This window comes from Homalodisca vitripennis, chromosome 4 (assembly GCF_021130785.1).
Source record: "Homalodisca vitripennis isolate AUS2020 chromosome 4, UT_GWSS_2.1, whole genome shotgun sequence".
Lineage (NCBI taxonomy): Eukaryota > Metazoa > Arthropoda > Insecta > Hemiptera > Cicadellidae > Homalodisca > Homalodisca vitripennis.
This window is the reverse complement of record NC_060210.1, coordinates 159,589,565-159,606,856: the sequence shown is the minus strand read 5'-3', so window position 1 is coordinate 159,606,856 and position 17,292 is coordinate 159,589,565. Positions and strand designations below refer to the sequence as shown.

Here is a 17,292-nt window from a genome sequence, read left to right as displayed (position 1 = left end):
CTTGACTATATGACCTAATGTTCAAGTTAAAAAGTCAGAGTTTATTTAAAATATCGTCTTAAATTTGTTTCTGTAATATATTTATAATCGCCGTTTCCTTCTTTTGTCACTTAAAACTTTCGCCATAACTTTCAAGTCACACAGATTTTACCATTGGATGCAATATTATACCTGATCACTCTATGGTCTGGACTAGATAATCCAAGTAGGACATCAGAGTTTATAATAGAATATGGCATTTTCACAAGTAAACAAAATATTTTGTTTCCAAACTAACTGGGATCTTTGAATTTCTAAGACCTAGCCTTAAAGTATTTATAAAAGATCTCGGTTTTAACATTTTGCTCTATGGTTCTGCCTAAGAGTTTCAGATCACTATATCTATAGCAGACTGAAAAAAACACGCATAAATAAACGTCAAAAGTCAAGGTAAATACTTAAATACACTGTGCGTGTGTACTCCTTACTAAACTTATGAGTTTGGTCTAGTTAGACAACACTCTGTTGTTAAGACTGATTACAAATGCTACACTATCCTTAATGTATCCATATGGTCACTGTTCTAAGTTCTAACAATTTGATTTGTCTGTTCAATGTCCATTCCAATCCAATCCTATTCTGGAAGTGGAATGAAATTGTGAGCAAATAGTGAGACAAAGATGTACTGTAGGTTGGATAGTCTTGTTTGTCAAGATCGTCATTATTACCTGTATTCAAGTATCGGAGATAGTTAAAAGGTTAACTTTATATTGACTGGTCTATTGTCAACTATATATACTTACTGTGTATGTAATTTATTTCAAATTTTTCTTACGAAACTAACGAAATTATGTTCTTTTTAATTACAATATTTTTAGCATCTATATGCCTTGTATCTGATAGTGTCCTGAGTGTTACGAATAATATTGTGATAAAAGCCTTAGTTGACAGTAGCACACATGGTGTAGCTGCTGTCCTTTCATGGTTAATAGTTGTTTTAAAATGTCATAACAAATCCACAATGATAATAAACTCAGTATTTGAATTGTTTTTATGTGGACTAATGGCATCTGCAATTGATATCGACCACTTCATTATGGCAAAATCCTTCAAATTAAAGGCAAGTACAACATTGATGGGTAAGCATAGGCTATCTATTATTTAACCTGTTAAATGAAATACTTTTCCTGAATACTTGTGAAAAATGCCAGCCTGTTTTTGTAAAGAATGTTTGAAGATTATCCTACCAAAAAAATTTTACAATGTACCATGACTTTTATTTAGGTATTTATTGAATTTAAGAAACAAGTTCTTGCTTTTTTGGCTGCAGTATAATAAGTGGCCAACCGGAACCGGGTCCGCTTATCGTACCCTACTCATTGAATCATCAATACTCATGAGTAACGAATCTTCAATATAACTACTGAAATCAAATTACGTTCTAGGTGTTTCAAATTACAGTAAAGTAGACATGTACAGTTATTGAAATTTTAGGCAATTAAGGTGATATAAATGATTTTTATTTGATATATTCTGGAAGAGCATTAACTATATAGTACCGATTTACTGTTCTTACATCGATTATTGTCTTCTTTGTTTACCATAAAACATTGTTCTCTATAGACAGCTGATGTGAACGTAGTACGGGTCAACCACATTGTTGTGAAACTGTAAACAAGTGCCGGGTTTTGTGTTTGAGGTTACGAATCCAATAGTATTTGTGGAAATTGTATTTTATAGTGTTTTAGTGTTGTTTTTTTTTTAGCTTTCTTAGGTTATAGTTTTAGTTGTTCAGTATGGGTGAAAACTTTAGAGATCTAGTGATCTAGTGACGCTGAGTGAAAAATGAAACTTTGTATAATATTTTACATATCAAATAAGGTAAGATTAAAATGTATTATTTTATTTTATTTTTGTTTTATCTGTCACACTTATATAAGTATAAATGCAGTCATGAGATTATGTTTACCCACGAACAATAATATTTATTTAGAAATCTACGCATTTTTGAAAATAAGTAAATACAGGGTGGTGCAGAGGAAACGCATGTTTTTCGAACCGCTAGTACGCAGCGACGGGAGTGGGTATTGACCTTGAATGAATGTTGGCAGACGGCCCATACAATGCCGTTTCAGTCGCTATGGAGCATTGGAGCGTTCAACATCGTGTGTTTGTTGTCGAGCAGTTTTTTAGAAACAATGATTCTGTAGTCAGAGTGCAACGTCTTTTCCGTCAATATTTTAGAGATTTGCACGTCGAGGTGCAGTGCCTGATCGAAATACCGTACTCCGATGGGTTGCAGCGTTTAGAAGTACTGGTTCTGTGATGAAAAAGAAACCACCTGGTCTTCCCCGTTCAGTTCGTACTCCGGAAAATGTTGAACGAGTCAGAACGGCAGTTGTTACTAGTCCTAGATGATCGACTAGACGACATGCTGTAGCGCTGGGTATGTCACGTCGTTCGCTTCACCGCATCTTACATGATGACCTCAAGTTCCATCCGTACAAATTAATGATCGTCCAGCAGCTTAATGAAGGGGATCTTTTACAGCGCAGAGAGTTTTGTCGCATAATGGATGAAATGTTTACGGAAGATCCCGATGCTACAGTCTTCATGAGTGATGAAGCACATTTTCATCTTGACAGTTACGTCAATGTTCAAAACTGTCGGTATTGGGCATCGGAGAACCCACAAGAATTACACCAAAGACCTCTGCACAGTTTAAAGGTAACAGTGTGTGGTGCTGCATTTCAAAGTTGGGTATTGTTGGACCCTATTTTTTTGAAGAGGAAGGAATTGCAGTTACTGTGACATCAGCTTGCTACGTTGAAATGTTAAACAACTTCCTTCATCCAGAACTTGAAAGGCGTCAAGTGAACATGAGAGACATTTGGTTTCAGCAGGATGGTGCCACAGCTCACACGGCGAGAGCATCCATGGAAGTGGTTCGACAAATGTTCCCAGGACATGTGATTTCGAGATTTGGTTATGTTCACTGGCCCCCTCGCTCACCCGACCTGTCGATTATATATTATATATTTTTGGAATCAGGGCAAGATTTGGAATAAGTTATACATTTACAGTTTTGATGTAAAGCTTATTGCTAAGCAGTTTTACAACGGAATATTTACAAAAATAATGTCCAAAAAACATTTTTCTTACATCTAAAAAAAAAAAATAAGATAGTGTTGTTATAATGCTCTCCATATAGTTGTGAATACATTGACATATAATAGTTTATATTTGGACTAACAGTTATGAAATGTGATACATTATAAGAAACGTCTGGGAGGCTGTTAAAATATAGCCGCCAGTACAGAGTGACACCATTGCCAGTTCTAGGGTTAAGATGTAGCCTAATAATGTAATAACAATTAAAAACCTATCTAGGCTATGTATAAAATGTAACAAACAAAACAGTGTAACACTTAATTACTCTTTACTATATTGAAAGGTAATTGTAAAGTTAAAGACCGAGCCGGTAAAAAATTATTTTTTTGTACCTATTACTATCATCATCCTGAACAAAACAAAATAAGGTTTTATGGCGTGGAAATGACAAATAATGAAGTTGTAAAACATTATAAATGAAACTACTTATCACATGTGGAGCAATATTTCCTTGTACATTCATCGGTACGAGATCTTTTGTGACCGTGATTGGGGAGACTTTAACAAGCGGCCTAGGCTCGCTTTTTTATTACTATTATCGAATAATTCGATGTATGTAAAAATCGTACACAAGAAGAGTTATAATAAATTACCGTAACAAGAAGAATCTCGTCATTACAATTTCAAATACATAAATTTTACAATACCAATATAAAACAACGAAACCAACTGTGACCTAGACTTTGATATCTAAGAAACATTACAATATTTATAACTTGCCCCAGCTTGATATCAATAAGGGGAAGGGTACGATAAGCGGACCCGGTTTTTTATATCGAAATTGGCAAACGATATTACTTAACCCTAAAAGTGCTACTATCGCACTGTGCAATATGTTCGTACCACTTCAAAGTGCTACTATCGAACTGTGCGATATGTTCGTTTTTTTCATATCACAGACGAACAGTTCGCTCAATAATGACGTGGTTTATAAGGCTACATGTAGGAATAAATTCCCTATCTACTAACGTAATTATAACTATGTAATTCAGAAGGTTGCGAGGAAGAGTAAGAATAATAGTCAGCTGATTTCGATGCATGTTTGTTTGTTACGGTCGTCTCACGGCCTATGCTCTGTGACCGTGACGTTGTTGTTTTGCTTCGTACTTTTGATTTGTAAGTGACTTATATTATTGTTTATTGAGTAATTATTTGTGCTCTGAGTGAACTTAGTAATTCAAGTGCCATTAAGCGCTGTTTTGATGACGATTTGAGTGTAAATGATAGCGATGAAAGCAGCACTCCCACCAGAGAGTGACTCAGACTATTTTTTTTAGTCTAATGTAAATATGTATATAAGCCATTTTTTCTGTATTTTTAATACTTTATCTGTCATTTTTCTTACTTTTACTCATATTAGTAACTAAATATGTGTTTATTTTGAGACAATACTCACTATTCAACTACTTACTGACACTTGTTGATGTGGAAAACATTTTAGTCAAATTTGGGCGAAAAAACATTTTTTGTTTTTTACCAATTAGTATTGTGATATGTTGTGCAAAAGGTTATGAAGTGATATTTTTCTTATTCAGCATTCAATTTTGAAGATTTTGCATATTTTTTAGAATTAGGACTACTACATTTTGTAAAAACTATACGTCAAGGATTTTGAAAAATAAAAACTACACAACCGGTTAGAAGGACCAGATTTTTTTATGATAAAAGATAAGCATTTTTATTTTTACTTGAACATATGTTTATGAAAAAAACCATATGTAATACATGCAATTTGAACATATATTTGTATATAAAAAGTTGTTTGAAAAAAAGAAATGTCATATGCTCGAAAATGGCCTAGCACTTTGAAATGGTTTAGTCATCACTTGGAGGGTTAATCATAACCATTGATATAATCAATCGATACTGATTAATTATTTTGAACCATTAACTTAAATAATCTACACCAACAGCTGTAAACACCTTCAAATAATACTCGTAATGTAATATTTCAATTATTTATAAGTAACATTTTATTATTAAAAATGACAAGTCAATTTTAGAAAACTAAACGACATTGCTTTGAAAGATGATACTAAGTCATGTTTTTTGTGACTTCAACATGTTGGACTCGTACCAAAAAACCCATTATGTGAAATTTGTGGGAAAGAAACAACTGTAACTGTGAGAGGAGCAAATATGGTCGTCTTCAGTTTTCCTAATTTTGGTTATAATAATTTTTTTGATCACTGTAAATATTAAATTCATATTTTAATTTAAAACATATGATTGATATTGAGGACTAGGGATACTTTTATATCGATTGATAGTGTAGGATTTAAGATGCGAATATTAGGTATCGATGATTACATTCTTCGATTAAAAAAACCGGATCCGCTTATCGTACCCTACCCTCAATAAGTAACCGCTTTTGTGAAGTGGAGGAATGAATCTCCCCATGTGTTACCATCAGGAGCCAAACCTACATGTTGAAGCCACTTAAACAAATCTCGTCACTTGTGAGAAATATCTTACATATTTTCCTCATATTCATCGCCATTTTCAAAGTCTCAAAATATTAGTTACTTCTTGTTGTTAATTGTTTGCATTAAAATTACTATTAAATAGAAATATAAATTGCAATATTGAATTATCGGGTAGGGTACAATAAGCGGACCCGGTTTTATATATAGAAGAATATAATCATCGATACCTAATATTCGCATCTCGAATCCTAGACTATCAATTGATATAAAAGTATATAGTCCTAAATAACAATCATATGTTTTAAATTAAAATATGAGTATATAGGAAAACTCATAAATAAATAAGAAATTTCATAAATAATAAACGAACCAGAATGAGATTGATCAAACAGGAAAATTCATAAATAATTATGAGCCACAATTCATATGGTTTATATCATAATTATTGAATTGTTTATAAATATACACATGTAATTATATGTTATTACGTGTATGTATAATAATAATAATAGTTTTTTATATATACACGTAATCGTATATATAGTAATAACACTACGATTACGTGTATTATTTGAAAGTGTTTACAGCTGTTAATATAGATTAAGTTTATTGTTCAAAATAATTAATCAGTATCGATGGTTATGATTAAGTAATATTGTTTGCCAATTTCGATATAAAAAACCGGGTCCACTTATTGTACCCTACCCGAATTTTATCCTTTGGATAAAAACAATCAAATCATTCGATAATAGCAATCGAATAACGAGTGTAGGCCGCTTATTAAAGTCTACCCCTGTGATTCAATCTAGTGATAGGAGAATCGAATACTTAAAAGAATCGAGTACAGTGAATTCGAATTCACCCCTGTATTCGAATACTTTTGCCCAGCTGAGCGTTTCTAACAGACAGGTCCTAGACCTGTCTTACTTCTTTCCCGCAATCTATTGTTCCTGGGTTATTTCACTTGTTTGTCACGAATTCACCCCTGTATTCGAATATTTATTAAAATACTTATGATTTTTGTGCCTTTGGCTTTTGGTGCCTCGTATAAACAAGTCATACCCATGATATACGAACTTCAGAAGAAATATCTTTGTTTACCTGCTACTTCAGTTCCGTCTGAAAAACTATTTTCCACAGCAGGTCTTGTCACTAATTAAGAAATAGACTGAAGCCAGAAAACCTCAATAATATTTTGTTTTTACACGACAATATGAAATAAACATTCATATTTGTCTTTATTGCTTACAACTGTAACTCTTAAATAATATGTATTTTTAAATTTTATAATTATACAATTATACATTTTTTCATGTATTAAAACTTGTAATTATTTTTTCAAATTATGAATCTCCCCTAAATTATTCTTTTCAAAGTCTCCATATATGTATTCATTTTAAGGTACTTTGGGATTATACCGACCACACCAGTATGAAGAACACAAAAATATAAATTTATAGAAACAAACATGATAGAATGAAAAAACAACTCTTTAATTACAAAATTACAAAACTTACAACGATTATCAATTGTTAATGGGGTCAGATTCTGTTATATGCCCCCAACGCTTAAACTTTTTTCAATGAACTGAGAACGTTATAAAACGATTTGTTGTTATTTGGGTTGACTTGAGTACTTCTGGGCATCAGAGCTGTGCTGCTCCAAGCTGATGTTGACGAAAGAAAAGCATCTCTAGAGATAGTAGCTATCAGTAAAATATCAAATTATAGAGGGGCTAATAAGAAATGTAAATTAAAAAATGCAAACAAATTTAACTAAAGTGTAAAAAACCTAAGAAATTGTGTAAAAACCCAATATTAATATATGGATGGACAGCTATAGAGAACACTTACCATTACTGTGTTGCATAGCGTAAGCAACAAATAAAGTTGTGTGTGTTGGTGTGAGTATTTAGCCTTGAAAAGGATTTGTCACCACGGACACAAAGTATATTTGCCCTCACTTCCTGCCATTGTCACTCAATTGTGATAGTATAGGCCGGTATCTGGATCATCTGTAGAAGTTTATTACATGGTTGGCGGATAGGTGTCTAAATCCCTCGTCGCAGAGACAATTGCTTATAATTGTTTTACCTGGCACGGAACCCTTTCCTTAACCTTTCGAGTGCCAAGGAATCGGTTTGCCAGGTATGTCTGAAAAGTGCCAAGGTACGATTAGATCAGCTTTTTGAATATTTATTATTCTGTTACTAATTGTTGACATATGGCATTAGTCTCAAATCAAAGCTAAAAATGTACAACAAAATGCATGTATCCACAGTTTGTTATTGTATAATTTTTGTTGTTATACTGCAGCTGATATCTCAAAGGCATTGGCAGTGAGCTTACCCACGTGTGAATAGTATATTATAGATATACTTTACTGAATAAGTATTAACTGACATAGACTACTATAGGTAAACCGCTTACAAAAATATATTGAGTGATTTTCGTTCACATAGGGTATGGTATTTACCCTTCCTCCGCTGTGATGTCGTCCTTTCCAGTATCCCCACCACTGCTCTATCCCCTGACCTGGCCACTGCCACTGTGTGGCTAACATCTAGATGGCTACATTAGTCTGTTCAAACAATATTTTATGCTTGGAATGCGACAGTTGTATAGGCCTTCACACAAAAATACAATATAGTTATAAAATAGGTAAGTAGCTGCAGTATAAGAAAAACAGTGCGAACAAGACATTATCTATACAGCTGATAAATAGATACAAGGAGATGCTTGTCCCTCTCCCCACCATTGGAGGGGAGATTTCTTTGCGAGCGGTTAATCTATAGAAGCCTATTTTCTGTATGATGAAACATTATTTATTTTGATGTTATGTCTGAAGCAAACTGAAAAAATGTGGTGAATGTTTTCTTGTATAATATAAATTGAAGTAATGTAGGTTTAATTCATTTTATAAAACTATGTACTGTGAATGATTTTGAAAACTGTTTTGTCTCATTGTGTACATATCAAATCAAATAAAAAAAAGAATGGCCATCTTGATTTAATTTGATACAGTTGGTAATAGCTATTTGCCAGATATGAGAGTCGGCTTCTATACAGATGCAGATTTTAGACATTCGCACTAACACAAAAAATTCAGTTATACTGGTACATACTTTTTGAAATTTAGTATATTTGTTCTTATTTATATAGAAAAAATATTAAAGGTGCATAAAATTAAATAAACAACATAATATTAAAATTTAGAGTCCAGTTTTCTCCCTACATAATACAACAAATTCATCTTATTATGTGTATTTTTTGACAAAGTTATAAATTATTTAGCTTAACACCACACAAACACCAAAAGAGTGCTTGGCACTGACAGAAATGAACTGTCAGAAATGCTTCGCACTGGCAGCGCCACCCCGTCGAAAGCGCTTGGCACTCATAGGGTTAATAAATATGAAGCAGGGTGTCCCTATCACATTTTTCTACAAGGACAAGGAATGATTCCCTGCTCTATCTTTTGATACCCCTGAAAACCCTCTGCAATTGTATTTTCATCTTCCAAATTTGGTCTCATCAATTTCAATGACTGTCAGAAAGACCTCCAATTTTCTTAAAGGACATTAAAATATGGTGAAAATAAACCTCGTAGCAGAAAGAATACCAGTCCACAACGAAATGTGCTGACACTCCAAACTCCAGTGAAATATACCGTTGTCATGGTGACAACAGATGTAATAACATGGTCACCAAACCAAAATAAGACTTGATATCCATCCACGTCCTGCATGGGCAAATTTTTTATAATTGCAATGTTTAAAACGATTTCTACTACTTTTACAAACCTTTCTACCAGATTAGAACATAAGTCTCCCAGTTTAAACGCAACACACACCCACACAATGGTCACTGGGATTTTAAATTAATAGAGCTAGTTCATGGTTAACCCATTATTAATAAATGACACACTCTCACTCTGAACTGCAGTACACGATATCTAATGAAGCACTGGAGCGCAGATAACATTGAAGAAGCCTACACATATATCGAAACAGCACAAAAACAGATCAACAGAATATTACAAATGTAATTATTTATGAATATATCCCCTAAAGCCACACGTTATCTGCCATTTCTACTCCCTAAAACCATATATATTTTTGTTGATGATCAGAATAATTATGTTAACAATGTTGAAATTTTGATTGACTATTCCGGCAGTTAACCCTACTGATAACTTTAGAAGGATAGCCTAAATGTGTCTGACACCTTGTGACACTAATAAAACATATACATCGCCTTGTGGCTGGCAATTACTCAACTACCATATACATGATTTACTTCTCTGTTTTAATTCATTTGGAACCGAATTACATTATAGGCTCTTAAGATTGTTATTCTGTAAAATAAGAACAGCTGGAAACTATTAATCCTGAATATCTGTTGGTCAATCGTTTCTATATTTTATAGTTTAAATACTTCCAATCAATAGCTGCTTATTAACTGCAGCAGTTATCCCCCCCTAACACTGTGCTTGTTAAAAAAAAATTAATTTCACAACTTTAACTAACTTTAGTTTAAGGCCTACAGCACATAATAGGTATATACAGTAACACCTATTTTACATCTAATTAAGAAGACACACAAAAATTGAAGCACTTTTTCAAACATATGATTCTTCCTTTCATGTAACTTTGAGGTAGAATATTAAAATTATTAGTAAGAGTTATCAATCTCAATTTCAAGATTGTTCATATATGACTACTATTCCATTTATCCTCTTGATATGGTTATAGGGGGTGGAAATCATGAAACTAGTTTCCAAGACCCACTTCACACTTTTTGTTGATTTTATGAATGAAAAGTGCATAATAAGTGACTAAGATAGCAATATTAATAAAATACAAGTGATTAAAGGCCTAAATGATAATATATAAGCTCCCTCTAAAGGGGAAAATCCAAATTAGGTAGTTTGGTTAACCTTCAGGTTGGGTTGTAGCCCCTAGGGTGGTGGTGCTTGTTAATTACAAAGGTGCAAGGATTTTTACTGGGGGAAGGATGTTTTTTTAATTTTATTTATTTTTGAAGTTAATACTTTTTTGGCAGGCTATGATTATATGTTTTGTACGGAAAACTTTCACATGGCATCACGGAAGAAAGCATCACGCTTGTTTGCTCTGTAGCCGCTTTCTTGGCCATTTTGATGTCCGTTCAGTTACATTTTTCTGAAGAAACGTCAAAACCATTAATTTAAAGTCTTTTAAAAAGATAAATTACATTAACGATATCAAACAACAACATAAGTACAATGAGATATGGAAAAACAGATGCTGTGTTTACAAGATTTTATTCCAGAATTTTTATTTTTTATTTAAGTAATTATAAACCATAATTTCATTTTTAGAATAATTGAAAAAAATACACAAGAATACGAAAATTCTGAAGTATGAGATTGTAGTGAAAATGATACTGACCAAACTATAGAAACTTATATAAATGATAATAAAGAAAATGTATAAATATGTATTACTTTAATATTTAGAGGTCAGTGACCATTGTAATATATGAAATGAAACAATATTACAAAAACATGTTTAAAATTAATAGAAAGTATAAAACTTTTTTATGTTGAAGAATTGAGAGATAAAATATAAAAATAACCAATTAATAACCAAACATACTTTTTCAAGATATATTCACAGCCCTTTATAATAAGTAGTCACTTCTGTCTGTCAGTCCCACGACTGTCTTTCCATTTTTTTGCCAGTGTGGGATGGTGGCGAACAGAAATCCACATTTTTGGCCAGAAGCATTTCCTATCATTGCTAACCCACACTTCCAGTGAACAAAAGAAAAAGATCCCTCGAGATAGTACAAGCTAATTCACGTAAGCTATATGAGCTATGATATGATAGCTATATGAGTGACTTTTTCGATAATAGTACGACTTGATTATACAACAATGCAGACACCGAACGACAATCATATAGTATATTGTCATATTGTCGTTTCCCTCTGTAAAATACCATACATCTTTATAATTAACATGTACTGGAGAAAATCCTAATTAGATTGGCTGCTAAACCTTGGAGTTATTATAACTCTCAGGGTAGTTATTACCCTGTTTTTACTGTTAGTCTCACATTTTTTCCAATAGTTTTTTGTTCAAACCTTAGTATTTTAGGTCTAATGTAGGTTAAAGGAATTTATACTTTCTCTTTTTTGTGTAATATTGATTACCTTAACAATTTTTATCTATTTTCCACAACAATAAAAAAATCAAATGAAAATGGGTGTTGTAAACATTTATTGAAATAACAAATAACAGAGCTTTGTAACACTTTTAGTGCTAATTTCTGTATATACGGACGTTTGTAATCGTGTTCAGAAATGTCAACATTTGTCTTTGTTCAGATGTTTGAAATCCTGCTGAAGACAAAGTGACTGAATTTTGTTGATGTAACTGGTCAACTGTCGTAAATCTGGACTTTAACAAATTATTGTAGTTTTTCTTTTACTCATTGCAACCAAATAAAGAACAGTCTGATGTTTTATAAACAAAAACAGTTCAGAATCTCGTATTTTCATTGATATATGATTTGTTAGGTGTTGCCTTATATATGACATCATGATTTTAAGTAAAATACTGCATAATTGTTGGAAATGCGATAGTTGCTACTTCTTAAGATTGCAAAATAATCAAAAATTAAAGAAGTGTTGCCAAATGACAAACCATTAGTAAGCATGAACAATAAAATATGCTTATTTATCAAGGAATAAATTAATTTAAGTTATGTTTATGTTTGTTGTTTACATTATTTATTGCAATTATAGAAAGTTATGGTTAAGTTTGTTTGCATTATTTGTCATATTTTTATAATTACAGAATGCTATGAGTCTTGGAAAGAAGAGGCCAATATTTCACTGCACTACCTTGCCAATCGTTATCCTTCTATTGCTACTCTCTGCAAGCTGGATGTGGGATTCTCCTAAAATGTGGCGGTTTGGCTGGATAACTTGGATTTCCTTTTTCTCTCACCATATCAGAGATGGCTTCAGAAGAGGAATTTGGCTTTGGCCTCTTGGTTCTTCACCGCCAGTACCATATTATGTTTACATTCTGATAACTTTAGCACTTCCTTATTTAGTAATGGTTCCATTGAAAGGACATAATAAAATAAGCTTACAACTTTCTAGTACAGGTTATGTTACTGTATGATGGCAACTTAAGAAACAAATAATAAACAAAGTATAAGCTTTTTAAAAGTTTTGAATGTTGAATGAATATCAGATTTTGATATATTTACCTGTATATCAAATTATTTTATAAGTAAGAATACTATTTCCAAAAATATTTACTTAATTAGTATTCAGGTCTATTATTTCTTTTAAAATTTCTTTATGTTTATATTAAACCTTTTAGTGCCAGAAATTGCTGTAAGCAGTGGTTCATACTAGTGCAAAAATTGCAGAGACGTTGACATCAATACTATGTATTTGTTTTAGCACCTTTTCCATCTTTACTTTTCAATGTTCTGGCTAATATAGCTATAATCCAAATTTTTCAGTCTTGAGTTTTCACTCTTTCCCTACCTCTATCTCAGTTTTGCCAATGCATTTTTATGACATTTGTTTTGTTTTTGGCTGGTATCCGCTGATTTTTCAGTTATTACAATTGGTGAATTGTCCCGGTATGATTAAAGCGTCATTATTATTTTGTTAGTTAATATTTGGTTTTTACACACAAAAAATACAATGAGTGATAAACAATTTGTTCAGAAGATTACAAAATAAATATGGAGTGTTTGTCTTATTTTTATTTTCATTTACAGTTAGGCCGGTCATTTACTTTAGCTGGAGGATGATCCATAAAGTACTGATTTCCATAGATCCAGCAGTGTTTAGAATATAAGTAAATCAGTTATGACTTAAGAAAAAATATGTAACATTAGAATTTCAGCATATATGTGCAATTTATAAAATATTCTGTGAATCTCTGCACAAAGGCAGGAATCAGCTTGTCACCCAGTAAAATTCTGACTGCCACTTCTACGGCAGAAAATATCTTTCTTGAATGTATAATACATATTAATTAACGTAATGTGTATCAAGCCTTGTTTATTCTTTATTGTTTACAACATAATGAAAACTTATACAAGATTCGTTAAAAAAAGGTTATGAATGGTGCAGCAAAATGATCTCTAAATTACATTTTCCAATGGTAAGTTACTGTACTTTTTACACAGGAATTGATAAAACGGCATGGCACTAAAAGAGTTGATATTTTTGTTAACTAAAACCATTAATAATTTCATTATTTTTGACTATACAGAAATCATTCCTCCAAGAAATTACATAAAACACAACTTAAGTTATATAATTATTTATTGTTGATATTACAATGTTTTCCTCAACTATTAAATCAATTGATAAAATAGATGATTTTGACTTTGTACTTCATGTGGATATTAACTTAGCTATTTTAAACATTTTAAGAAATTCTATCATAATTTACACTTGCACTTAGCTGTAGCATTTTGCATTACATTTTGATATCTACCATATTTCAAGATAAAAGCACCTCTAATTTTTACTCAAATCCTATATAAATAGTTCACAGAATTTGTTGAGAATTTTTAACCAACCACAAGCAATGTAAATAGATTTGATTCTTACAAAGGACAAGTTCTGTATTGAAAGTAGTGATGAGCTTATGTTTTGTGTAGACTGTTCCTGCTCACTTGTGTCACCTGTGATGTAAACCTTAGATTCACAGTGCTTCCGCCCTCATAGGCTACACACTGATTACAATAAAAAGTTTGTGTTAGAAGCGAGTTTTTGCCTTGTTTGAAATTATAACGTGATATTTCATGTTTTATTAAGTATTTTGAGAACTCTATTATTACTTAAATTTGTTAATAATAAATTAACAAAAATAAAATAATATTTCAAACATTAAATGAGGGGTTTGAAAGAACTATTTTTGAAAGGTTATTGAAATTTTATGTATAAACTATTTAAGTTAAATGTTATTTTTTTATTGTCAACAACTTATTTCCTAAAATATTGTTTCCTCACAATTTATTATTTTTTATGTTTAAAATATTAATTTTTTAAATAAAAATAGTGACAAGGGATAGGCTTCTTAATGATTGACCTTTCAATAAATACACACCAACCAAAAATACACAAAGAACAAAAACTCACTATATGGAGTTCTTTCATCAATAATTAAAACCACCCACAAGCTTGTTATAGAAAAAAACCATATTGAAGTTTTCTTTCTTTGTATTACTATGTCATTCACTGTTTAAAATGAGTATAAGTAAGTTAGTTAAAACTGAATTATGAAGTGACAATTGTTAATTTATAATTTTACCATATTTTAAAGATAAAAAATGCATTACCTCTTAGAGGGTATATATTATTTTGTTACAAATACTAACATAATTTTAGATATTATCCTGAAGATGTAGAACAAATTGGTACAGTAAAACCCTGATTATCAGAATTTTGATTATAGCAAACATAGGTTATCAGAAACTACTTAAGAAGTAGTGAAAACAGTTCCAGTAACCTTGAATTGAGAAGCTACAGAAAGGACAAATAATATTGGCAAGCGGCAACCCCAATATTATATTGACAGCAAAGTATTTATTGCAGAGGCTGTCAATGGAGGACAGCACAGAACGCCATAGTCACCATTCCTTCATCCTCCCCACTCTGCCACCACAATCCCTTCCATATCTTATCTTGGAATATCAGTGGCGCACTCGCCAACCTTGCTGGCAGTACCAAAATCTGTTGCTCAGTGCTTATTTTGCTGTGGCAAGTTCTTTGTTGTTTACTCTGGCCTCTGATTTTTCAAGAATAAATAAGTTGATTGCAAATATTGTAAAATAATACATTAAAGTTATGATTTGAGTATATCTACAATGAGGTTCTTCATATTAATATAACTCTTATTATTGGATATTTTGGTTGTCTGAAACATGTTCAGCCACAATTATTTCTGATAATCAAGGTTTTACTATAACTCAATATTAACTTATCTATACTAATATAAACATCTAATGATGTCTGAGTGGATGCTACTCAACACGTAAAAACTACTGGACCGATTGGACTGAAATTTATATATGGACATTATTAGGGTCCCTGGTTAACAAATAGCCCTATTCCTATTTTGAAAATCCTTGAGCACTTCACTACCCAGTATATTAATTTATGGACTTGGCTTAATTACCAGATAGTAAATGTGTTTTTAATCACATGTCAAAGGTGTCAATTTATACACATTTAAACAGGTGATAGTAAATGTTTCATATAATTATCTGTCAAGGTCAGTTACACTTTACAAATGCCATATATGTGCAGAAGTTTTACTTTGTCTGGATTTGTTTTTATTGAATTTTAATCAAATGCAATATAATGCCAACATTTAAAACATCAAATGAAAAGCTATTCTATCATATCTAAAATTTATTACACCATTAGTGTGCTAACGGGAAAGCTAAGGACTTCAACTTTAGTCTCCCTTTAGACAGGATTTCTCCATACTGGCTGAAAATAGTTCAATTGTTACTGAAATCATTGCAGCTATTCAATAAAATATTAAATATTGGAGAGAAATTTCATGGGTACCTATAAAAAATTATTGAATTCTTTTATCTAGTTTAAAAAATTATATTGAAGACTGAATATTTAATTACTATTTGATTGTACGATGTCAACAGAAGAAAAACTAATCACCATGGCATACAATTTATAGTTCTACAAAATGTTCCTCAAATTTTTCCCATGTAATTCTATCATATAAGTAGATTTTTCAATATCTGTACCACTTTGGTTTGAATATGATCCAGATAGAAAATTTATGCTTGCTATTATAGTGCTTACACTAGATTAGGTAAATTAGATTTACATGTACAACTTTTCAATCATACTTTTAATGATAATCTTTCCTCCATATTACGACAATAAAACATGCATTTATATTATTTTAACATTAAATAAATAAAGGTTTTATTTCAGACTGAATATAATTTCAATAACTAATGATAATGTTATTGATTTTTTGTGAAGTTTAAATACAAGACATGTAATTTTGATGAGATTTAGTAAATGTTATTTCAAATGTGAATATTTTATGTTTCACATTTGCACTTGTGCAACAGTGCCCAATTTATTAGTAATACATTTATTAAATATCTCTTGAAAATGTTATTTTTCTGTAAAGGCTTGCCATAGACTTAATACATATATTTCTTTTTTATATGACTTATTTAAGATAGTAATAACTCTAGTGTTACTGTATACTACTTTGAAGTGAATTTATTTATTATTAGATACACATGCAATTTGTGTTTCTGCTGTGATATTTTAGACTGTTGCAATTTGTATTTATTGATAATCAATAATAAAAGTGCATTATCAGTATAACTGGTTCTACTGATTTTCAAACCTGATAAAGCAATTTAAAAAATGACCATAACTTAATACAAGATCTCTTGTATAGACAGTATTATGTTCATCCATAAAATCAAACTTTAGTCTTTGATGGACATATCCTTTTCAGTACCATTAAGTCAAAAAAGTAATTTGGTTTAAATTTAAATTTTGAGGACTATTCTGCAAACGACGCTCTTAGTCACAAAAAATCAATACTTTTTAAACCATCTTTAATGATTTTAATTAAACTTCCATTATTTTCATTTCCATAACATGGATTTAATAAAATATCACTAACAATTATTGAC

The 17,292-nt window shown here is 31.3% G+C and overlaps 1 protein-coding gene across 1 annotated transcript; it reads left to right on the top strand.

The window, feature by feature from the left end:
- The first annotated feature begins 404 nt into the window (after positions 1-404).
- On the top strand, positions 405-16,975 carry LOC124360447 (transmembrane protein 267). Its single transcript, XM_046814085.1, has 2 exons — positions 405-1,099; positions 12,420-16,975. Exons 1-2 carry the CDS (start codon positions 830-832, stop codon positions 12,750-12,752), a joined length of 603 nt encoding a protein of 200 aa, XP_046670041.1. The 5' UTR covers positions 405-829; the 3' UTR covers positions 12,753-16,975.
- Positions 16,976-17,292: the final 317 nt, after the last annotated feature.

Coding starts and splice junctions, on each gene's coding strand:
- LOC124360447 (XM_046814085.1), top strand. CDS start 830: ATGTTCTTTTTAATTACAATATTTTTAGCATCTATATGCCTTGTATCT. Junction 1,100..12,419: donor CAAAATCCTTCAAATTAAAG/GCAAGTACAACA, acceptor TTATAATTACAG/AATGCTATGAGTCTTGGAAA.